Here is a 23,194-nt window from a genome sequence, read left to right as displayed (position 1 = left end):
GCGAATCACAGTGCAGAACGACCTCCCTATTTCGTTTCCTTTCCATCCCACCTGTATTTTGTTCCGTCGTTCACGTAGGACCGGCAAAATGGACGATATAGCGTCAAGGGTTCCCGATCATGTTTTAGAAGTGATATTTTCCTACTTAAAATTGCACGATTTGCGAAATTGTTCCTTGGTGTGTAAGAACTGGTATAGAATTTTGAACGATGAGAATAATGATGTATGGCGGTTACACTGTATTAGAAAACTCGCTGAAGAAGCGCTCAAGTCGGATTTGCTGTCATCGGTTCCCACCTATAAAGCCAAATTACGAGCTTTTTACCATGCTTGGAACCCTGACGATTGTTCCCGCAATATTTACATCAAACCAAACGGGTTCACTTTGCACCGGTAGGTGCAATAGCAGTATATTTTACGTTTTGTCACGTGCTGTGATTGAGTTGACTTCAATGCACACAACATACCCGTTACTTTAAATTTTCACACAAACCAAGCGATTTTCTTCATTCCAATATTCGCTTCATTTTCAACCTCCAGAAATCCAGTCGCTCAAAGTACAGATGCCTCTCGGAGTAAGATAGGATTCCGCCATGGACGTCATGCGTGGGAGGTAATTTGGGAAGGTCCTTTGGGAACCGTAGCTGTGATAGGAATAGCAACGAAAGAAGCATCTCTACTCTGCCAAGGGTATGTAGCTCTACTTGGTTCCGACGAACACTCTTGGGGATGGAACCTTGTCGACAATCATTTGTTACACAATGGGGATGCACAAGGCAATTATCCTCTTCTTAACAACGCTCCAAAGTATCAGGTAAGCTGATAATTTGCTACATATTCTTATCCATCAAATTGCAGGCACCAAATTTCAGGAAGTCAATGCGCGGTGTGACTCAAATGCCAAATGTTCATTTGAATGAAAATTCCAGCAACATGTACTTTGTAAGATTTGTTGAAAAATTTTTCCACCAATTAAATTGAAAATTTATCAACTTCTACTAATTTCTCACAAATCTGTCCTATAGAGTGAAAAACTTATGCAAAATAATTTACTTGGTATGAGCTCGTTTATATTTTTATTGAAATGAAAATTCAGAATTTCTAGCACATGATACATCAATTTATTAAAAGCTTATCTAATTTCAGATTGGTGAGAAAATAAGAGTAATACTGGATTGTGATGACAACACACTGTCCTTTGAAAAAAACTATGAATTCCTGGGCGTAGCGTTTAGAGGTATATTATTGTTTTTGCCAACAATGTTAATTTTGTCATAGTTGGTTCATGTATTTTCTAATGAAGTGGACATTTTTGTACAGGATTACCCGACAAGAGATTATACCCGTCCGTATCGGCTGTTTATGGTAATACAGAAGTTTCAATGGTATATCTTGGACCACCTTTGGATGGCTAACACTTTTTGCAAAATTTTGAAGTAAACTTGCAACACTCTCTCAAGCATGTGCCACGCGAGGATAGTCTGTTAAAATATATCTACGTTTAAGTAGAACTTCCACTAAGGCGAGTCCAAAAAAACGCGTATAAATAATGGATAAGTGTAAAAAATGAGCATCGCAATTCGAAGCATTGGCGACGATTGCGTACATAACTTGTTTATTGAACTGTTTATACCGTAGAGCATTAATTTTCTGAACATCAGTTATCCAAAATATTAATTATCAGAGCAATGATTCGGTTTATCCAAATCGTCAGTTATCATAAAGATTATTTACTTTGAATTTCCGGTTTTTCGCATAATAGGCCGCTACATATATTATTGTGTGACATTGTAAGCACAAACTTGCACGGCGTACCTCTTCTCCACCTACCAGACAGGAGTTTGCACACATTTGGCTTTCCAGTGTCAGTTCCTACTCATCTGCAGAGCTGTGAAAAAAGTGAGCCCCGATATTGAATCTGATGTTTTATGTACATATTCTATTACGTTCAACGAATTAGGGGTTGATTCCCACACTGTTTGGTTATACGAAAACTCGATAATCTAAATGATTGCCACCCCCAATTAGTTCGAATAATAGACGCTCTACTGTAGTTTGAATCTGGTTAGGTTGCATTTCACTCACTTGCCAACCAAGCTAGTATTGGTACATTGACTCGATTACCCTTCTAAATGCTAATGCTGATGGTTAAGCATCGTAGCAATTGCTATTGCGTGGATATTTTGAGCGCTCGATTATGTCCTATACGTAATTGAAAAAATTATATTATTAATTATATTAACTCTACACAGTTAAATATGCTCAAAGTCTTCGTAAGTGAGCTTTTGATTCATGCAGAAATGTCAACATTGAATTTTGAAGAGTATAATTGTGCGAGAATAATGTATAACAATGTACTGAAGTTCATTGCTAGTAACATAACAATACTGATTTCAAGATACCAATCAAGTCAGTGATGTATCTTATAGCTTGATTCTATGAAAGTTTCGGTGAATTTGTTATCTTGAAATACCACAGTGTAAGAATAATTATTTTTTAAGAAATTGTATATTTCCATAGGCTATGACCGACTACTTTCTGACAATTATAAATAGCAACCTTTTTATAAAAGCTAAAGCAGGTAGTGTGTGTGTGTGAGTTAAAAATTAACAAAGTGGGAGAGACAGTCGTAATAAGCAAAACAATGTTCTAATGTACATATTTATTGGTAATTATTACTATTTATTAAGAATTACCCTAGGTAGAATTCGTCGATTATTTTTTCTAAACTTTTGTACAGAATCGTGTACATAGTGATTATTGCATCTGTGAAAAATAAACTTTTTTTCATAAGTGTCCGTATGGTTTTAGTTAAGGTGTATTTTAAATACTGTTTGTTAAGTTTGTGCTCAGTGTTTCAAAATAGTTTATTACTCAAACTAATCACAAGAGTATGCATTAAACCCGATTGGTCTTTCCATTTGAAACTGTGGAATGCAACGAGTAGTGCCTTTAATACCGTCAAATTTTAATGTGGTTTCACAAATACAAAAATACTGACAGATACGATACAGGAAGAGATATCAGTTACATGTAATAATATCTCAAAACATCTAATTCCACAACAAAATATCTCGCAAAATAACCCCAGCAATAATAACCCACAACAATAATATCATGAGACAAAACTTTATAACACAAAATAACCATAGACAAAACATCTCGAGGTGATGGAACACTGTTTTTGTTGTATGCAATTTGTTGGTGTGTGTGGGATTAGTGGGGTTATTCGGTTCCTGTTCTTTTGTCACGGGTTATTTAGCTATGTTATTTGGTCCCTGTTTATTTTGCTCGAGTTATTTTGTCGTTTGATATTCTTGTGACTAGTTATTGTTTTGTAGATAGCTGAGATGGTTATTTTGTTGTTGAGATATATTCACGTCCCACCGAGGTATCACTTTAATGATAATTTAAGATTTATATGATGCCTGGTAAGTTGTTATTTTTCCTAGTCCTTCTAGCACTGCAATCTTGTAATAATTTTTTAACAAAATTTTCAGACAAGTTTTTTTTTTGCCATAATTCTGCGCAAAAGTTTCAATTTTGGCTTTTCACTTTTTACTCATTGAAAGTATGACGGCCCATTGGTAACTGCTACTCATCAGGGTATTTTGTGAAATATATTTGAAAAATGAAATACAAAAAAAAAAATTTTATGCGAATGTATGATCATATTTGTAAATAAATCATTTTATCTTGAAATGAAAAAAATGAATTCAGCTTTTCATGCATATAACACTATCCTACATACCTAATATGCAGTATCACAATTATCAAAAATAGGTAATATGTATATTTGGTGGCAACTACATCAAGAGTTGGGATCGGTAAAAGATATTCCGCAAGTACTTGTTATTTTTTCGTGTGTATTTTTGATAATCTTTGTTACAGCCCTCTATTTGGATTAAATTGAGATCGGAATCCTCCACCATCTACAGTTGTAAAATCGGTGTAGCATTTTTGGAAATATTAAAGGGGATACAATCATGTGTAACTACATCATTTTATACTTTCTGCAATATCTACACGGATGAATATTGTTTCAACTATTCTACAGGCTTAGATTGAAGGAACTGTAGCCAAGCGTGAATTGTAACGAGAAGGAAAACTTGAAGAATCGGTAATAAATATCAGGGCAGAATTGTACCCACTTTGTGATTGATAGTCATATTAAATTTGAAATGAATGTGAAAATGTATTTTACAAATATTCAACTTCTGCAGCAACAGACGAATTCATAATTCTTAACGCGTATGTTTTAAATAAGAAATAATTAATATAATCAGCAGTTTGCTGACTAATTGGGTAAAGTATTCATCTATATTAATTTTCCATAGTATAGGAATATATCTTTTTGTAACACCTGCATGAGAAGTTCAACTTCGCGTACCAAAAAGTACGCGCAAAGCGCCCGATTCCCCTACACTTTAAAAACCGTTAGCTAGAATTGAAAACTATTTGGGGATGTTCATTAAGATATAGTTTTCTCTTAGGTAATATTCATTACCTAACAATTGTACGGCATTACCTAACAGTTTGGGAATTGTTGGGGAATTAGCTACCTCGCGCAGCCTCTTCGGTGAGGAGGTAATGGTGGTGGTGGTAGTGGTGGTGGTGGTGGTGGGGTTGGTGGGGTTGGGGGCAATTCCCATTACAGGTGTTACAAAAAATAGAATACGAAACGCATGCGCACTTCGCTCGGCCGACAAACTACAGTAGTGCAAAAATCTCATACTTCGCGCACTTGAATCGTAACGTACTAATATGTGGCTGAGTTTCCTAATTTTTTTTTTTAAATAACCATGTCCATTAATTTCCATTCACCCCCAAATACGGTGCTAGGAGGGTTTGTGAAATGATGCCAATCTATAAAATGTCAAATTGAAAATTAATCCAGCGATATTCAACGCTGGCTAATCACAGACTAGGAGAATAGTGACTAGTAATAAGCTACTAATTTCGTTTGAACTTTACCTAAAATCAATAACTTATACATCCTTGTTTATGTAATTTACATTTAATACATTATTTTGAATATGAAGTAGTAGTAAGGATTTAAATTCTTACTAGTTAGAGTTCTGAATGTATTTATCCCTATTTATACTTCTAGTAGGAATACCCTATTCTAAAGGAATTATCCTATTTCGTTATCCAAGCCTATATATGGCAAGATACTTGTCTAACATCAGATTTATTGAAGATCAACTTATCTTTGGCTTTTGATAACTAGGCTTCTAAATCGGCATTTGGTACATCTTGCATGCTTTAGCATAATGCACTTTGCAAGAACTAAAGATACGACACACGCAGTAGATCAAAATGAAACTTATTTTGTAATTCATGATTAGTTCTAACTTTCCATTAATGTTATATTCAAGCAAAAATTTCAAGAAATATAGGCTTGGATTGATCACAGCTTTGTACAATAATTATAGCTTCAGATTATATGAAAACTCAATGCCCAGTAACCATGAGAATACAGTCGGTAATAATCTCAAATATTACTTATAATGTGAAATTTACAGTCAATATTTGTTGTAACATTCATTGTACAGCAATAAAAGTAATTTGTTGTACTAGGTAGAAGCTTTCAAATCAACTGAATTTGCTTAGTATAGTACATTATATTCATTTTGAAAATCAGATACGACTTCTGTTGGATATGATACATTTTCCACTGAATCAATAATCTGTACTTATCTACTTTGTATTTTTTAATTATTGCTGTAGTATTTCGAATTGCACAAGAGAACAACAATTAAAAAATCAATATCTTTATGCTTTATGAATGCGTATAAATAATAAATGAATGAATGCTTCATTTTTGTAAAAATATCACACAGTGTTATGTGCTAGTGTGGATGATTCAATCTTTATTTCGTCAAACACAACTCGTAAGTTTCAAGAGATTTCTAGCAATTACAAGGATCAAATAAAATCAGTAGTATGACAGGTATTCCAAACAAAACAAATTATGAAGCACAATGATTTGCTATTTTAATTGATTGTTTTCAGAAATAAATACCAGCAAACAGATCTAAAATTATCAGATCATAATACGAATATTTTGTTTTCAATAGTAAAATTATCATTGAGTTACAGATCTATGTTATAATTAAGATCAAAGGTTCTTCATAATGAGTTCATTGCATAAACTAAAATGGGGTATGTGCAGAATTAATCATTGCCCAGATAGTCTTGATACTTTTGTACGGTATATCTGTGACATGTCGCTAAGTGATATAAATAAATGTTACGATCCACGTAACATTATTGCAATGCACCTAATCAAAACTTATTCCAAAAATGTGAGTTGAGTTTAATCTACGTGTGTATGACCATTTTCACGGCCAATTTGGAGAGAAGAGTCACTAGCTTTTGGTTTATACAGACAATCATCACTGAGAACTGAACGCTGTATTGGAAACTCGAGTGACTTCTTAACTTTAGTAACAGGAAACTGTGTGAGTAAAAAATTAGATACAAAACAAAATAATTTACAAAGTATAGGGCAGAGTAGAAACTGATGAATCGTTGCCCAAACTCGATAATTTTGACCTTCAAACGGATCCAAAACAGCTGGGCACAACATATGATTCAAATTCACTTGGGCAGGCTGCAAGAACATAATGATCATCACATCGTTGAATAGTGCGGAATATTTTTGCTTGGTTTGAATAAGTCGTAGTCTAAGCTGTGTTTCAATACAAGATACTATTTTTTGGTTTTCAAGATTATCAATTATTAATTTCACAATATTTCAATGTTAATTGTAATGGCGATTTTTTTTTATAACTCACCAATGCAAATGCCTGCAGGATCCAAAAATGGTAAGCTAGATTTAAGCCATAGCTCAGGACTGACCAACTCAAATCGGACAACGGCTCAACATTATATGATCCTAAAATAAAGATACAAATGCATAAAACAGTAAATTGTAAAGCAAGAACGATAAGTTTGTTGTCACCTTATACAATTCAATACAGTTTAAGAAAAAAAACTATAACATAGAATATCTTATATTATAGAAATGATTAAATCATTGTTCAGATATTGTTAGGGAAAATTCGTAAATTCCACATTATTTTAAAAAGATCGCTTACCACTAGGCGAAGGACTAGTTATGCAAACTTGCAAAATTTATGTGAAACAAGTCCAAGCTTTCAAGATACATTGTTATCAAGGCAATTATAAGTATAAGGTAATGTCCACTTTATTAATTAACGAGACATGAATTCCAACGATAGTTATCCACTTTTGTTTACAATTCTTCGTGCAGATACGTTAAGATCATATTTTTGAAGTATGAACAAAGTACGAAAGCAAGTCAATAACAGCTAATAGAAAAAAAAATATCTGATGAAAATATAAATATACCTTGAAGTTAATGATCGAGAGAATATTCCAGCCTTTGCTTAAAACTTTTTGCATGAACAAATATTCATCTACAATAAATACCACCGCAGTTTGACGTATGCACATACCTCCAAGCCGTAGTAAGTAATATGGAATTACAACCATCAAACCATGTTGGATATAGTATATAGCCTTATCCACAAATATCTAGAAACACATATATCATTTTAAAGTATGTACTATTACTTTATTATTACATTACTATAGCTTACAATAAGCTACTCACCTGTCTAGATGCAGTTTCTGGGAATAAATAGGCTAAAAGTGGTCCATTCAATAGATTTAAATGTATTCGAAAAATAGCAGTAACAGTTTGACTAGGTTCAGCAGCCAACAAGTACAACTGAAAACATAGCAATAAAGAATATTTGTTTGTCGAAATGACTGCATTAATGTAATTCATTAGGCGTACCTGCATCACCGTTGTTACGTGGCAAGGATTCAATAAATAAATCACAGTTCTGCTGGAAAACTTGAAGCCAATCTCCATTCCAAGGATTAGCGACATGAATATCAGTAATACTCGTTTGCCAACTCTGTCTTGATTCACATATGGTGAAGGTTTGGGTAGAGTTATTCGCTTCAAACCCCAAATCACAGTGACTGCGACTAAAATTGTAGCTGCTATAGTTTCTACAACTCGTCGCGATGGCGTTAAATATTCTGCACATTCAGGTCCAACGTTGCGAGGCACAGAAGCATTTACGCCACTGTATGCCCACTCCAACATGACGAAGGAATCTAAGACAATAATTTATTCGGCTAAGACAAGATTTTATGAGATAATATGTTATTCCGAAAGGCTCTGTAAATATCAGCAAAGTAACGAAAATATCAATTTCTTGTCATGGGGCATCAATTACTATAAAATCAATGTAAAACTAATCTCTATTGTTAACATTAATCTCCGACAGCTTAGATTTATCAGTTGCAAGACAAATAGGTTCAGATTCATCATACTGATAAATTTTCACGCTTTTAAGAAGACACGGATAAGAACAATTGTTTAATCAGTGGAGTAATTAAAACTCATTAGACTTAGGCTTTCGTAAGAAATAAATTCTTAGAATATCATAACGGGGCGTCTGATTTTAGTTAAGGGCACCAGGAATTTGTGCCAAAAAAAAAGTTCGTAACCGATAATAACTCATTCTCTGATATCGGTAATAATCAACATATGACTGAGTGTGTGTAGAAATTACGGTGATGAGATGAATTTTAATCGATGATTAGTCAGCGACGGTGTGTATTAATTAAAGAGGACGAGGTTAAGTGAGGTTATGAAACCGAAATGTCAAATTTATCTCACCTAGAACTGTACAGATATACGTGTGAATACGTGTCAATATAACCATATATTGATTACGAATGGAATATCAAAACTCTTGCATTGTTATATACAAACAGAATCGTTCTGTTTACACATACGAAATGAAATTTGCGATACTTACGCTATTAGGATATACGATAATCAAACCGGGCAGCAGCTTCGCTCCGCTCCGTGATGCAACGACTTATGTATTATATACACTACTAGAATTCGGGAAATTCGTTTAGGGGGAAAATGAAGTTTTGTCCGGTTACGTAACAAGCTACATAATAATAAATGGATTAGTAATAAAATTTGAAAGAGAGAAGGGGTCAATTTTAAGCAATTGATCCCAGTGTTGTTAAATTTTTCTTTGTTTAAAAACCGTTGATGCAAGGCGATTAAAGACGGTTGTCATGACGACCTCTAATAACAAACGCGCAAAATATAGCATGTATTGCGGCGGTAAACTGAATCGATGAAGCACGTATTCGAATCAGACACTAAAAATGTTGGAAAAAGAAATGTATTTCCTAAAATTTATAGGAATAGTCGGAGGTAGTATTCAGATAAGGGGTTTATTTACATTGTATCGACTCGATATTATGAACTACATGATGGGCTCATGTGAGAAATCCTCTAATTGGGATTAATTTGGTGCTTGCTATACGCTCAGCAAGTATACTCTACGTAAAAACGGGCATATCAAACGATGGGTTGCGGCATGCAGATCATGAATGTCGGATACGTAGTGTGAAAAAAATGGTATTACATTCTTCAGACACGCCAAACGTGGAAAATTGAAGCTCCAATAACGGAATAACTGCCTGCATTGGTTAAACAATACGTCATTTTATTACCAAGGACCAAAGCACTGGCATACAACTATAAACGTTCAATTAAAAATCGAATAAATGGCATATCGTAATAATATATACATTTTCTATCGTAATATGTCTCAAGTGTTTTATACCACGTTCAATCCTGGATAAATTCTTTTTTTCTCAGTCTTAGGATGAAATATTACGAATCACAGACTCATATTCTACCAATAAAGTTGTTGTATTATTGTAAACAATTTGGCGTAACTACTATAATCATTACTCCAGACGCTTTGATGTTGTTTCACTGATATTTTATTAAATAAAATTTATCTGAAATATATCATACCACATTTTCATTCCAAAAATCACATTATATAACTTTTTAAATCTGTTGAGTACCACAAATTCGTGAAGCTGTTTTTTTCATACTGTTTGCATACATATGTAATCTATATCCCCCTATGCCAAATAGCTAGCCAAAGCAAACACTGAATGAACATCGTTGAGACACAACTGTGTAGAAGACAAAAGTTTTAATCAACTTTCACATCTTGTTGATATGAATATGCCAACGGAAAGGTATATGAGAAATATTACCAAGGTAACGCCTTTTCGTAATCAATAATCATACATAGTTATGTATTGTGATAATGCTAACAATAAAATTATTTTTCTTGTATCGAGTTCAAGTATCTCTTTGATTACATGCTGAGGTAACCACGAGCTTGACTGCGTCTACGTCCCACAAGGTACGCAATCAAAACTATCACCACAAGGAGAGCGAGAGCGCATCCTACTGCGATAGGAACGATGTCTGGAGTATCAAAGGCACAATCCTCAGCTGTAACAATGATTTGTCATTACTGTTGCAAGAGTATTAGTGATTCTTCACAGACAGTATTCTGTTTACATATAAAAGTAAGATTTTATGTGATTGTGTTTTTTCATTACCAAAGCCAAAACTGGTGGCACTGCCACTGTGGAAAGCTTGGAATTGTAAGTTTGACACTTTGATTTCGCCTACAGTTTTATTATCTTCTTTTGTTAGGTTCAAAGTTTGGATCTTCAGGCAACGGTAAGAGTTGGAGAGTCCTGTCGTAAACTGATTGCTCCTATGCTCAAAACTCATCGAAGAGTCTGTAAATCAGTAAACAGCTATTATAAATCGTATGATTTTGACCTACCTGTAACATTTTTCCACATTATTGATGTAAATTTTGTTGCCTTTAAAGTCTCAATATCTATCAATAAGAAACTAAATTTATCTCTCCTAAACGTATGAATAGACAGAAAAAGATAACCAACTCACTGGTAAGGTAGGGAAAGTTTTCAGGTGCAAGATCTACTTGCAAATCGTGAAGACTATATTGATTTTTTGTTATATTCTTTCTGAAATGAAGGGTCAGATTATTTTGAGTGGTACTGTTGGGAGTTGTGAGCCATGAAATCGTAATATTCTGTTCAATGTCTTTTGAAGCACCGCATACGCCTTTGACTTGAGTTTCATTAACAGGTAGATCCAGTACAAGAAAGTCACTCTGTAAAAATATAATTTACGTATTATAGACAAATTGTAGTAAGGATTAGGTTGAAAGAATAATTTCATCATAACACATGGTCTACTGATCTGTGAATACTATGCTTCATTTTGATCAATATCTGTTTCTATCTGAGATTAGCACAGACCTTGTGATCGGTTGTGATGTATGTAACATTAAACTGAACAGCCATCTTTACTATAATACAAGTTTCGTTAGTCTCATTGACGATCCATTTTCCTATTTCTGGAGTTGGCACAGGTGTAGGTGTGGTCGTTGGTGTAGGCATAACTGAAGTTGTTTCGGTTGGAATTGGTGTAACCGATGATGAGAAAATTGTAGTTCCATTGGTAGGTTGATTTGTGTTTTCAGTAGAGCTGGCCACGAGGCTGTTCGTGTCAATAGAACTACTTGTTGGAACAGTTTCTGCACCTGAGAAAATTAAAACTGAATTGAGTTACAAATAAGTATGGGTTTTTTCTGTGACTGATTTGTGTTCAATTTTACCTAACTTACATATCTTTACCTTATAAAATTTTGTTGTAAGAAATACAGGTTGAGGATCGTTTATTTTATAGTAAAACATACATACTTTGTCAATAAAATGCAGATTATGAACAATCAAATTGTTGGTAGTTGAATGTTGGCTGGGATTTATATGTCTGTTGTGGTCTTTAGTCATCATTTATTTTCAAGAATGGCTTGACCTTTAGAGGCCGACCTGACTCTTTTTGGAACCAGCATAACTACGAGACTCCACGGGAGGTATTAACTATTTACATACATAAAACATGCCTCTAAAAAATATCGAATTTCAAGAGAAAAATACCAGTCCTCTAAAGGTTAAGAAAGGATTCATTTCATCTTGCAAATAAGAACTGACTATGTATACTGGCCTGTTGAGAGCAGAATAGCTCGCTCTTTGTTTTAGAGGATTCAATATCACTAAGGAAGTTCTGGTTTCACATATTGCTATCACTTGTTTCAGATAAGCAACTGACTTGACTCACAGTGTATAATGTACTGTACTTAATGACCTGAAGTATTAATATGAAATTGTTTATGTAGATATGCATGTAATGCGTGCATAAAAAAATGTGATGAATAAATAGCTTTATCCATAATTCATTGGGATGTTTTCAAGACATAAGTCAACAGTATCCATTATATTTACATTGAAGGTTATCATATTGTAAGTATATCCACTGTTAACAGTGAAATTTGATCTGCAGACCTCACAGTGTCTCTCAACCAGACTTTCAAATACTTAAATTTGTGTAAGCATACTTTTGATATTGGATTGTTCTTTCGATTTGAAACCGATTTGGACTGTCCTTAGACTTCAGGGTATAGTTAATATCTTATTGTTCAAAACTGATTGGGCAAACATCATACAATAAAAAATATCATGCTCCAACTTGGAAAAGATAAATACTATTAATCACATCAGACATTTTAAAATGTTGAAGTAAATATTCTCTTTGTTAATGATCGATTTATGTGAAAAGGAGATTAACAAACTAATTCAGCATTCTGCCAAAGTTGAGGGGAAAAAAGTTATTTGTAATCTTGAATACGTAAAGAATTGATATTGAGCAAAGATGTGTAGCAATATTCAGATTAGCAGAAGTTGACAATGTTGTTTTTCCAAAGAAATATTTTAAACAAGACGGAGTAAAGTACAGTCATATAGATGGACATAGCTCTGAATCAGTATTCAGAGATTGGAAATTAGTAATTGTACAAGATGGCATAAATTCATCACGGCTAACTCTTGTGTGAGCTGTCACATCAAACAATAATGCAACGTCACGAAACGATAACATCGATCATCTGCCATTGCAAGGATTTGTAAAGAACTCGGAAATCCTTCTGAAATAAAATTCCGACATTACCTGAATGCAGTACTGCCACCGAGCAGAGAAGAAACAAGGCGGTTTGGAACATTTCTAAATACAACGATAATAAATTTCCAGGAACTATTTACTTCAGCACTGATATTCACTCGAATATCTTATAAAATGCAAATCTCAAACAATGCGGAACTTTCCGAACAAGTTCAACCATAGGTACTCGAATGGCGTAAACTCGGTAAACTGCAAAATAAAGTTGACTATGAAGAAAAAACCAGTCTCCACAGCTTACGGATTTATGTCCCCAAACTGATCAGTTTTTACTGTAGTATATACATATAGGTATGTGACTAATAACGGCTGTGACGATCGTTCCAGGCCTGTGACGTCCTAACGAACACTGTCGGACACGTCCAACAGTTAGACTCCGAAATATGTCGTGAAATTACATAGACGCACAATCTGTAGTTTTCCGTTGTTAGCTAAATTTTTATAGACAGCAAAATGCTGCTGTAGTATTTTGACTAATAGGAATGCCAATTCGGCAGAGAAGCGCTACCCTAGAGTCGGCCTTACAGACCTGACTTTAGCGTTACCCACTAATCTAATAGAGATCTGTGGCATTATTACGCATTCTGATTGTTTGACTACATTTTGCAACCCAATCAGAATGCTTAGGTGGTGGAAAATGTGGAAAATGAACATCCGTAATAAGCACCCAGATATGCGTGGAATGCTAATTATTTATTTTCTTGGCATTCCTATTAGTCAAGAACTAGGCAGCTAAATACATGCGTTACTGTTACTTGCGTGGATCAGAGCATAAACCATGCACGCATTGTACAAAAAATTCAAGTTTTCTCATTAAATCGAGTTTATTATGTCAATAAATTTCGTGACGTCACTAACTGGCGGCAGTAAGCTGTCGCGCGATTTCGTAACGCGGTTGCCAGTACTTGCAGTACTGCCAGTATATTTTGGAATACACCCACTGTGAAGTTGGTTGTCATGACAACGTACCCGCGTAATGGCAACGCAACGTTGAAAATTACAATTAACTGAAACGTCAAAGATCGCAATACTTACACTTTGCCTCATTCTGTCATTTTGGTCACGGGTGAGATATTATCCAGAGCAATGCGATTTAAAATATCATTACGAAATACCAATGGACATAAAGGTTTAGTCACGTGTGTAGCTTGGAACTCTACTGAAGAAATATATTCTTGTGGGTATGCATACAAACACACAGTCCAAAACGACGTTTTATTTTCCATTGTGAATGTACTTATTCATGTATATAATATATTCCCAAACGCAAATACATACACACGTGCATACATTCCCTATTAAAAATAATATAGTTTTTCAAATTCAGACAAAGTACCATTTTAACATATTTCCACAAACTTGCAGTGAAGACCATATCTTGTTATGCTGGCGACTGGAAGGTGGCACAGTGCATTCATCAATAATTACAACTTTTCCATCTGAATTCTGCCCAACGGATATGCAATGGCATCCTCGGCCTATGCAGCCGAGTATGTCTTCAAAAAAGCAATCTTTCGATATCCTCTTAATTACAACAGCTGATGGTAATGCAACTATCTTCAATAGACTTAATTGTAGAATAAAAGTTAATTCTGTTGACAGGTAAATTTCATTTGATTAACAAAAATGGACGAATAGAGAAAAGCGTCGAGGCTCACAAGGGAGCTACACTCGTCGGCCAATGGAACAACGACGGTTCTGCCTTGATGACGAGTAAGGTCACTTACAAATTCAAGTATACAAAATGATTCAGTGAGAATAAAATATTCAGTGACTTTGTTTTTGTTAACTTCAAACTGCACACGTTTTTAATAGGACTGCCATATCTAAGATAATCGTTTGCTTAAATCACTGAAACAGCCGGGCACACAATGTTTTCTGTAACAATAGTCCTATGCGTAGTTCTAAAACTTATCCTCAATAATGAATTACAGCAGGAGAAGATGGGCTTGTGAAGATATGGTCACGCAGCGGTATGCTTCGATCTACAGTGGCTAGAGGCAGACAACCAGCTTTAAGTGCTGCATGGAGTCCGGACTGTTCTTCAATTCTATATGCACTGGGTGCGCACCTCTTGGTTCAATTTTTCAACACAAATGCTAAACCTCATAAGGTAGTGCTTCTATTACTAGTGGTTCTATTACTAACCACTATAAACTGTTTGGAGTCAGCTGCGGCCACAGTAGGGTATATTCTCAGTTGAGTACTAAATAATTGAATGGGCATTTCTTAAATTTACTGATAGTGGCATGGACATGATGGACTGATTCTAGCTGTTGCATGGAGCCACAAACACGGGCTTATAGTATCTGCTGGTGAAGACTGTCGATATAAGGTAATTATATTAAAATTATGCAAGTAGGTTTCATGTATAATTTATGGAAAATTTCATTATTTTACCAACTTTCTAATAGGTTTGGGACTCTACAGGTAACCAATTATACTGCAGTAGTGTGACGGAGCATCCAATTGTATCACTTAGTTGGTGTGCCAGCGGTGATTACTTTGCTGTCGGATCCTTTAATACAGTCCGATTGTGTGATAAAACTGGAGTATGTTATTCAATTTGGTCATATCATAATTATACTAGCATTTAGTTGACAGAAAAATAATGCGTTTGTTTCCAAATGTTTTTATCTTTCAAGTGGTCCCACGCTTTGGAGAAAGTCAACACTGGAAGTATTTATTCCATAGCATGGTCAAGTGATAGTACACAGGTAGCTATGGCATGTGGAGGTGGTGGAGTTCTTACTGCACATGTTATTGATAGGTATAAAAATGTTTCACATACTTGTACTACAAGTCCAGTGCACTTGACCTTCGAAAATTTTTTTGATATTTAATAAATTGATCACTAGCATAATTTCAATTTGTTGAATCAGGCGACTAGAGTGGAGCAACTATGAGGCAACTCTTGTTCGACGTAAGACGATTGAAGTCAGAGAAGTTGGTAGCGAGCGACATGAAACTCTTGAAATATCAGATCGAGTAGTTAAGATGGAATTTGGATTTGGTCACTTAGTCGTCATCACACCATCCCAGTGTCATGTTTATGCAACTATCAACTGGAATACCCCAGCTATATTCGATTTAAAGAACGGTTCTGTTTCTTCTGTAATTTTAGCTGAAAAGTATGTGCAAAAATATGAATAATAACATCAAATTAGTGCACAGAAAACATGCAGTCCATAAATCTTTTCTAAGGCTATCACAATTAATAAGTCATTTTTATTATAATTTTAGACACTTCTTACTTGTGGAATGGAATGTTACTACCTTGTATAGTTATCAGGGTCGCTTATTGGGTATTCCACGTTGGAAAGGCATGACCCAGGAACCCATTCATACTTCGTGCATCGCTCTCTGTTCTGACACGCTCGTTATTCGAGATCAGAGTAATAATAAATGTGAGTAATTGACTTGATGTACCTTTAATGTAGCAATGCAGTTGCCAATGATGATGCATATTTTTCAGTACTGCACGTTTTAGAAGTGTCTAGTAATAAACCAATTATGGAAGGGCAACCCCACACCCATCTCCAAGGAGTTTCTCAGCTTGCATTGAATCATGTTGGTAGTGTTACTGAGCGACAACTAGCAGTCATTGATGTTAATAGAGACTTGTTTCTAATATCAATTCGAACTAGTGGTTTTGGAAGAGTTTGCAAGATTGGTATGCACTTTGAATCAGCCACATAATACTCAAAACAGCTTAAAATTTGAATTATTACTCAAGTATCTTTACAGCTGTTATGGCTCAAAGTATTCAATGGGCTACAGATGCCAATATCTTAGTAGCGATGTTAGATGTCACCCTTTCTGTTTGGCTATGCCCAAGTTGCGTGCATTACAGTGATAAAAAAATGATTCGAAAAACAAGAATCGATAAAAACAACAGGTAAAAACAATAATGTAACCCATGTAACAAATTAGAGTTACAACACAAGTCCTTCATTTGTAATACGTGTATGTAACTTTAATGACTTTGTGAATCGGTAGCGAATTTGGAAAGCAACCAGATATAGTGTGTGTTCAGGGAGGATTAGTTACTGTCAGGCGAGGAGATGGTGCTCTGGTTACATCTGCCTTTTATACTTTCTTTACGAGTTTGCACCAGCATATAATAAATAATAGATGGCAAGATGCACTTTCCTTGTGTCGAATTGCACAGGTAAATATCTTGTTTAAATTAAATAATCAATTATAATGGTTTCATTCAGTCTTTAGCAGTTTGATCTAGAACATTTTTACAGACAATCGCATTAATCATTACAGAAACCTTGATTTTTATAGTATATGTTGTATGACAAAATTTTACATACTAAAAGTATATGACTATTTATATTTATATGCAACACAGCTTACAAGATATTTATTTTTACTTAGAATGATATACTGTGGACTTCTATGGCAGTTATGGCAACAGATGCCAAAGAGTTGAGTGCTGCAGAAGAGGCATATGCTGCTATAGGCAGATTTGATAAGGTTGATTACATTCAGTACATTAAGGTGAGAAAACCACAACTGTAACTTATGAGCAATCAGATATTGCGATTATACTCTTTCAAATAATATACCTAAGACGTATACATGGTAGTTGAAAAATAACATTTCACATCATGCTTATTAAAAGAGGATCCAACCACACTGTCGGTAACAATTAAATTTTTGACAGCTCTTGCCAAATAAAATCGAAAAACTGGCTGGAATGACTTTATTGGCAGGTGATTTGTTGGCTGCAGAAGGAATCCTCCTGCAAAATGGCTTAGTTGTTGAAGCGATTCATGCCAATATCAAAATATATAACTGGAACAGGTATATTCATGATAGGTTATTGTTCTGCGAATTTTAATACTAAATATCTAATCAATAAATACAGCTGATTTACGCTTTCATGATAGGGCATTGGAGCTCGCAACCAGGCATAAGAAAGAGTTGGATACGGTACTACAGGCTCGCAAAAAGTATCTTCGTATTCTAAATAAACAAGAAACCAATCAATTGTATTTAAGTCTGACGGTGAATACATTGAATGAGCAGGTGAGGATTATTTGTTCTATATTAGTCCGTCCATTCAACATTGAAAATACTCGTGATATTCATTTATCATGCACTATTTTTCTCATTCTTAACCAGCTCATGTGTCAATAATGAAATTTTTTTTTAATGGGTGGCTAGGAAGTTCACTTAATGTCCGAACCAACTGAAGAGCCGGAAAAGCTTGACAACGAATCTGAGAAGTTGAACTTCTTGGAATTGTAATTCACAATTTCAGGTCAGTGTACTACATATCACGAATTATCAGAGCATTGTAATAAAGCAGCAATAGAAGTGACGTGAAAGTGTCTCTTTGAAAGCACTGCTAAAGCACTAACAATATGTAGGTATTTCAGAAAATTTTTTCGCAGATTGAGAGACTTTATAAGAATTTTCCAGGACATGCTGTTTGATGTAATGTAATCTTCAGAGAAAAATTTGCTACCAGATTATGGGAGAAATGTAATACTTAACTCAGTGTCGTAACATAGGCACAATAGGCATGATTTCATCCCCAGAAGCTATGCATTTCTTATGGAAGGAAAAAAAATTTTGACTGTGAAAGATTAATGTGACCTCTGGTTGATTATCTCATCATTTCTGAGTTGCTCGAAAAGTATTTAATTTTTTTGAAAACCCCTTATGGCTGATAAATGTGTATATGAGCATATTACAGTTCTCTAATTCTTTCTGAATAACTTTTAGTATTTCTGATATACCAAACTTTTTCACATATTTCAGTGACATTCCGAAAACGATTTTATCAGTGAAAGAAAAGAGTAAAACCAACCAAATTAAATTATAATTATGGACTTATTTTGCAATAATTATAATATTATACATCTGTTGTTCAATGTAGGCTAGTTGTCACGAATAAAGTATTCTTATAATACTAACTGAGACCGAGCCATGTTATACGTCACTGTATATTATTGGCAACAATTGGCGTAAGTTTGATACCTACTAGAACATTATGAATCTGGTTTAATTTTGGTATACTACAATTAATGCACAAAGTGTTAAAAATTGTCTTCTACTGTATCTATTAACAATGTCAATATATTAAATGTAGGTATCTTATGAAAAGATTTCGCTGATGATATACCTCTTACCTTCCTCAATTGTATAAAAATATCCTAAATAAGTTTTTATGAATATAGAAATATCACAGCTATGAATATGATAGTCAATAAAAGGAAAAGTGGAAGCCCGTAAACCTGCCAAATAGTCGGTTTTACCACAGGCCTATATCGAGTTGTCAGGGCACTCTGAAATCATTCAAATTTTGGTTTGCCTGTTACATTTAGTTCATTGTATATGGTATTCTTAAAAGTCATTGTGCACCAGTTGCTCTGGTTAATTAACATAAAATTTACTGATCATCATTCGATGAGCAGTTCCTTGATATTAACTATTTACCCATCCTCCGTTAGCTTGAATCCATGCAGCCAAATCATCCTCGAGAACTTCCATCATTCCATGTTGGATAGCTGGGAGATACTCTGGTTTTCCTTGGCGAACACAGTCCACTGCTATTCCACCAGCAACTGCATACAAAGCAATTATCTTGCTCCAAGTCATTTCCCCGTTTCTCAACATTTCCCTTGATACATCAGTCAACACATCACTGGCAGCTTGCTCCGAACTGAAGGTACTACATCCCACTTGCCGTCCGATTTTTGTGAAAAGATGAGGATGCATTTTCTCTAACTCTGCACCAATGCTTGTGAGCTCCGGATAAACTTCTCCAACTACTGTACCACCTGGAAGTATTATTTCGCTTCTCAATCTTTTTAATCCCAATTTTCGGTGAAAGATTCCTGAACGCTTCAATCTATTGCGAATGTATTGGCCACACAAGGAAGTTCCCTGAAATAAAATATGCCAACTGTCAGAAGACAATTATTTTAAATATTCCATGTTTTTACATACCTGAGACACTGCAATTTTCACAGATGCAGATACTGATCTCCAGCCAATGGTGTGCGATAACTTTCTAGATACCACGTCACTAACATTGCTGAATCTTCGCCGTGCTGAACCAACTACGTGAAAAGACGTTGATTCGTGGGTAGATCCGAGTCCGAGCAAATTGGAATGCAAAGATGCTGCCAAACTGCTCCTTCGATGAATAGCCTTTGCTCCACCATCTTGGCTACGGCTACTCACGACAATCCCTGACATGGTAAGTAAGAAAGTATCTTCCCATTCAGGTAACAACTTATTATGTTGTCCGCTATTGAACAAGTTTTACAGGTTTAAAAAAGATATAATATTTGAATAATGTCGATTAATTAGACTATCAACAAAGACTCTTGCGAATACCATACTATTAATTTGTTATTTTTAGAAATTTCCTCCTCTTTATTTCATGCACAGCAAAGTATGCTCTCCTAAATCACTTTGATGCTTTAATGATACACACAGATATGTAGCAGGCACGACTTCTGAGCTGTTCAGCAGGAACTGATGATTCTCATGCGGAGCACGTTATGCGTTGTTGATCCGAAGACCTTCTTCAGACTACCAGTGAAAAACAAGTAGTCTGTAATTATATGCATGAGCTAACAGGGCCTTTGGCTTAGGAACACGGATGAATATTGCAAAAGGAAGCAAAACATTCAAGTTTTTCGTCATTTTCGTGAAATATGTAATCTTTGTTGCATAAATAATATAGATAAATATTACAAATGAGAACATATTGTAGCATACCTAAGAAATGTCGGACACCTTTGTCTGCACTGTTTAAAAATTTATCAAACTCACGATAGTTAAAATTAGCATCTGAAGATAAAATGTTGAAAATTAATTCATGAGTGTAAGTTGGGATCTTTTTTTTGTATTTTACGTCAACTGAAGAATTATTTCTCATTACGATGTACAATTATGGTAGTCAGTTAGTAATAAAGTTTTATAGATGCTCAAGTTAAAACCTGTATGCTGTGATTGACAAATGGCCATCTAAAACTCATTTTGATCCCTAATGAAAGTCAAGTGGGTACTGTAAGTTATTATTATTGACATATTGTCAAGACCCCCCAGCTACGTATTTATGCCTTCGGATAAGTATAATGCGTGTATTGCAGTAATTTTTGGACAGTTGAAAAGAGGCTTTACTATCATTAATTTCAACTAATACTAGTAAAAAAACGTTGATACAATCTTGTGTATAACTACATTAGAGTGCTAATTATAATTTCAATTAACGGTCACTATATATTACAGCTGGTCATTCTTTTTAGAAATTTTCATAAATCTTTACACTATTAGTAATGACGGCCAGGTATGTCTCATACGTGAATAGGTATAGTATGGTATGGCCTTCTAAACAAATTGGTTGCGGTATTGCAACATACATAGTAGTGCTAATGGTCGAAAATATTTCTATTTTTGTTCACTTACAAAAATTTCCTCCAGGCGAAAATATAGGCATTATGTGCCTGCAACTACACGTGTCACGAATCCTCTATAGGTATAGGTGCATGGAAGTATAGAACCTTGTGAAATAGCTACCTTTCGTTTGTAAAATGTAAACAGATTACGTGCTTGATCTGTACCGACGATGTCACGTTACTACATATTACTCTATTATTTAATAAAATCATATAAGAAGCAGATGCTGGGTAAATTTTTTAAATTAAGTAGTATTTCAATATTCATTTAATAACTTGTATATTCCATTGTAACTTGAAACAAAATATCAGAACGATTTCAAACGATCATTGTATCGCACCTACCTGTTTAAAGATTTTATAATTCTTTGGTCATTTTATGGGTAGAACGTACATAAAAATTACTAAGTTAGATGCAACAATGCCGAAAAATTTTACTGCTACGGAACATTAAATTTTGGGATAAATTTAGTGTGCCATTAGAGAGATAATATTACAGTAAATTATCCATTTCTATTGTGTATCATTTACATATCTGTATAAGTATGCATAAGTTGCGTACACGTAGATAATAAAAACGCCTGACTTTTGGCAACCAAACACACGCCACCTGCAAGTTCAATATAGGTATATATAATGGATATGCAAAATTGACTAAAAGGTTCGAAATTGCGAAATTAGAACATCGTTAGTTTCGGTAGGACATTTTTCGTATAATATAACAATATCTATATAATCTATTACATGCGCAATACAGACAAATGACGGACGTTGTAAAATATTGTAGGGAGACAAGTTTTTCGGTACAATATACCTGCGCTGAATATGCATACTATACACATGCGATTTTCATGATCTACCAATATGTCAATATGAACTAGTCACAATTAGTATTGTTGTAACTTCGTAATTATAATCATGCAAGAAATGTAATAGTACATAAAACCTGGTAGAAAATCAATAAATACATTGCAAATAGTATGAACTCACCTTTAAAATGTGCAGCCCAAAGGATGTAGTGAATTATCCCTATAGTGTTCTGTCGATGCGCACGTGACAACAATTCTAGATGATCAGGACATAATAGGCAAGTTATATACATAAGCATATAGTTATGCTCATGTCCATTGAATATACTGATACGTCGTCTATATCTACACTTTTCTATTTAAATTGTTCCTATACATATTATATGCAGCAGTTGTAAAGTGCGTATATGATACGACTAATGACTATAGATATATCATATTCTCAGTGCCGCGGACCACTACAATATTAGTATATTGCATTCTTACCGAATAAACAATCAACCATTTCCAAAATCATACCAATTATATATAAAGACTATATAAGCTATTTGTATATCAGTTATAGGTATGTTTAACTTATCATTCGGATCAGGTAATTCATTTAAGTTAAAGAATTAACGGCCCAAGCTTACGTGGCGCGAGTAAACATTCCGAACTTGCTTATATTTGCTGCAAGGTGCTTCGCCGCTGAATCCCTCCCGCTATGTAATATAACGTTAAATGGGGTCTTATATTCGGCATGTGTGCGCAAGCAAACATATTTACGATGTACCGTTAGGTCCTTTGTAACCTTCACTCATTTAGCATTTGAAATTTTTATCCAATAATAGTAATGTAAATGCAAACCCGTTCAAGTTTTGATTTTTTAAACAGCTTGATTTTTTATCTGGGTCAATTGACAGAGGTATAGATAGAGGGAGAGAGAGAGAGAGAGAGAGAGAATATCACACGTGCAAGTGAGATAT

At 34.6% G+C, this 23,194-nt stretch overlaps 5 protein-coding genes across 14 annotated transcripts; 2 read left to right on the top strand and 3 right to left on the bottom strand.

The window, feature by feature from the left end:
* The first annotated feature begins 52 nt into the window (after positions 1 to 52).
* Positions 53 to 3,637, top strand: LOC107226192 (F-box/SPRY domain-containing protein 1). The gene is made up of 4 exons (XM_015666917.2): positions 53 to 393; positions 541 to 814; positions 1,147 to 1,237; positions 1,321 to 3,637. The coding sequence occupies exons 1-4, from the start codon at positions 89 to 91 to the stop codon at positions 1,413 to 1,415; spliced, it is 765 nt and encodes a 254-aa protein (XP_015522403.1). The 5' UTR covers positions 53 to 88; the 3' UTR covers positions 1,416 to 3,637.
* Positions 3,406 to 9,123, bottom strand: LOC107226178 (transmembrane protein 164). Of its 3 annotated transcripts, none has more exons than XM_015666890.2 (6): positions 8,868 to 9,123; positions 7,829 to 8,157; positions 7,643 to 7,759; positions 7,485 to 7,563; positions 6,801 to 6,901; positions 3,406 to 6,616 (listed from the first exon to the last, which is right to left on the bottom strand). In XM_015666890.2, exons 2-6 carry the CDS (start codon positions 8,144 to 8,146, stop codon positions 6,320 to 6,322), a joined length of 912 nt encoding a protein of 303 aa, XP_015522376.1. In that variant the 5' UTR covers positions 8,147 to 8,157; positions 8,868 to 9,123; the 3' UTR covers positions 3,406 to 6,319. The 3 variants fall into 3 exon arrangements, with proteins under 3 accessions (XP_015522376.1, XP_046588761.1, XP_046588762.1); XM_046732805.1 differs by lacking the exon at positions 8,868 to 9,123 and adding an exon at positions 8,726 to 8,848; XM_046732806.1 differs by lacking the exon at positions 8,868 to 9,123 and adding an exon at positions 8,619 to 8,684.
* Positions 9,124 to 9,561: 438 nt separating this feature from the next.
* LOC107226197 (lysosome-associated membrane glycoprotein 1) lies at positions 9,562 to 13,229 on the bottom strand. The gene is made up of 5 exons (XM_015666928.2): positions 12,983 to 13,229; positions 11,236 to 11,519; positions 10,859 to 11,087; positions 10,501 to 10,686; positions 9,562 to 10,390 (listed from the first exon to the last, which is right to left on the bottom strand). The coding sequence occupies exons 1-5, from the start codon at positions 13,032 to 13,034 to the stop codon at positions 10,251 to 10,253; spliced, it is 891 nt and encodes a 296-aa protein (XP_015522414.1). The 5' UTR covers positions 13,035 to 13,229; the 3' UTR covers positions 9,562 to 10,250.
* A 701-nt stretch (positions 13,230 to 13,930) lies between these two features.
* On the top strand, positions 13,931 to 19,501 carry LOC107226194 (intraflagellar transport protein 80 homolog). 5 transcript variants are annotated; one of them, XM_015666924.2, is made up of 17 exons: positions 13,931 to 14,172; positions 14,357 to 14,535; positions 14,594 to 14,704; positions 14,926 to 15,104; positions 15,237 to 15,326; positions 15,406 to 15,543; positions 15,637 to 15,761; positions 15,874 to 16,122; positions 16,235 to 16,398; positions 16,467 to 16,664; positions 16,739 to 16,889; positions 16,991 to 17,162; positions 17,378 to 17,500; positions 17,667 to 17,806; positions 17,893 to 18,031; positions 18,170 to 18,266; positions 19,462 to 19,501. In XM_015666924.2, exons 1-16 carry the CDS (start codon positions 14,078 to 14,080, stop codon positions 18,251 to 18,253), a joined length of 2,337 nt encoding a protein of 778 aa, XP_015522410.2. In that variant the 5' UTR covers positions 13,931 to 14,077; the 3' UTR covers positions 18,254 to 18,266; positions 19,462 to 19,501. The 5 variants fall into 5 exon arrangements, with proteins under 5 accessions (XP_015522410.2, XP_046589199.1, XP_046589198.1 ...); XM_046733243.1 differs by lacking the exon at positions 19,462 to 19,501 and adding an exon at positions 18,770 to 19,038; XM_046733242.1 differs by lacking the exon at positions 19,462 to 19,501 and adding an exon at positions 18,428 to 18,563.
* On the bottom strand, positions 17,196 to 22,479 carry LOC107226195 (bcl-2-related ovarian killer protein). Of its 4 annotated transcripts, none has more exons than XM_046733247.1 (4): positions 22,411 to 22,479; positions 19,961 to 20,264; positions 19,448 to 19,897; positions 17,196 to 19,296 (listed from the first exon to the last, which is right to left on the bottom strand). In XM_046733247.1, the coding sequence occupies exons 2-4, from the start codon at positions 20,210 to 20,212 to the stop codon at positions 19,177 to 19,179; spliced, it is 822 nt and encodes a 273-aa protein (XP_046589203.1). In that variant the 5' UTR covers positions 20,213 to 20,264; positions 22,411 to 22,479; the 3' UTR covers positions 17,196 to 19,176. The 4 variants fall into 4 exon arrangements, with proteins under 4 accessions (XP_046589203.1, XP_046589205.1, XP_015522412.1 ...); XM_046733249.1 differs by lacking the exon at positions 22,411 to 22,479 and adding an exon at positions 21,431 to 21,468; XM_015666926.2 differs by lacking the exon at positions 22,411 to 22,479 and adding an exon at positions 20,359 to 20,500.
* Positions 22,480 to 23,194: the final 715 nt, after the last annotated feature.

Source organism: Neodiprion lecontei, chromosome 2 (assembly GCF_021901455.1).
Source record: "Neodiprion lecontei isolate iyNeoLeco1 chromosome 2, iyNeoLeco1.1, whole genome shotgun sequence".
NCBI lineage: Eukaryota > Metazoa > Arthropoda > Insecta > Hymenoptera > Diprionidae > Neodiprion > Neodiprion lecontei.
This window is presented reverse-complemented; position numbering and strand designations above follow the sequence as displayed.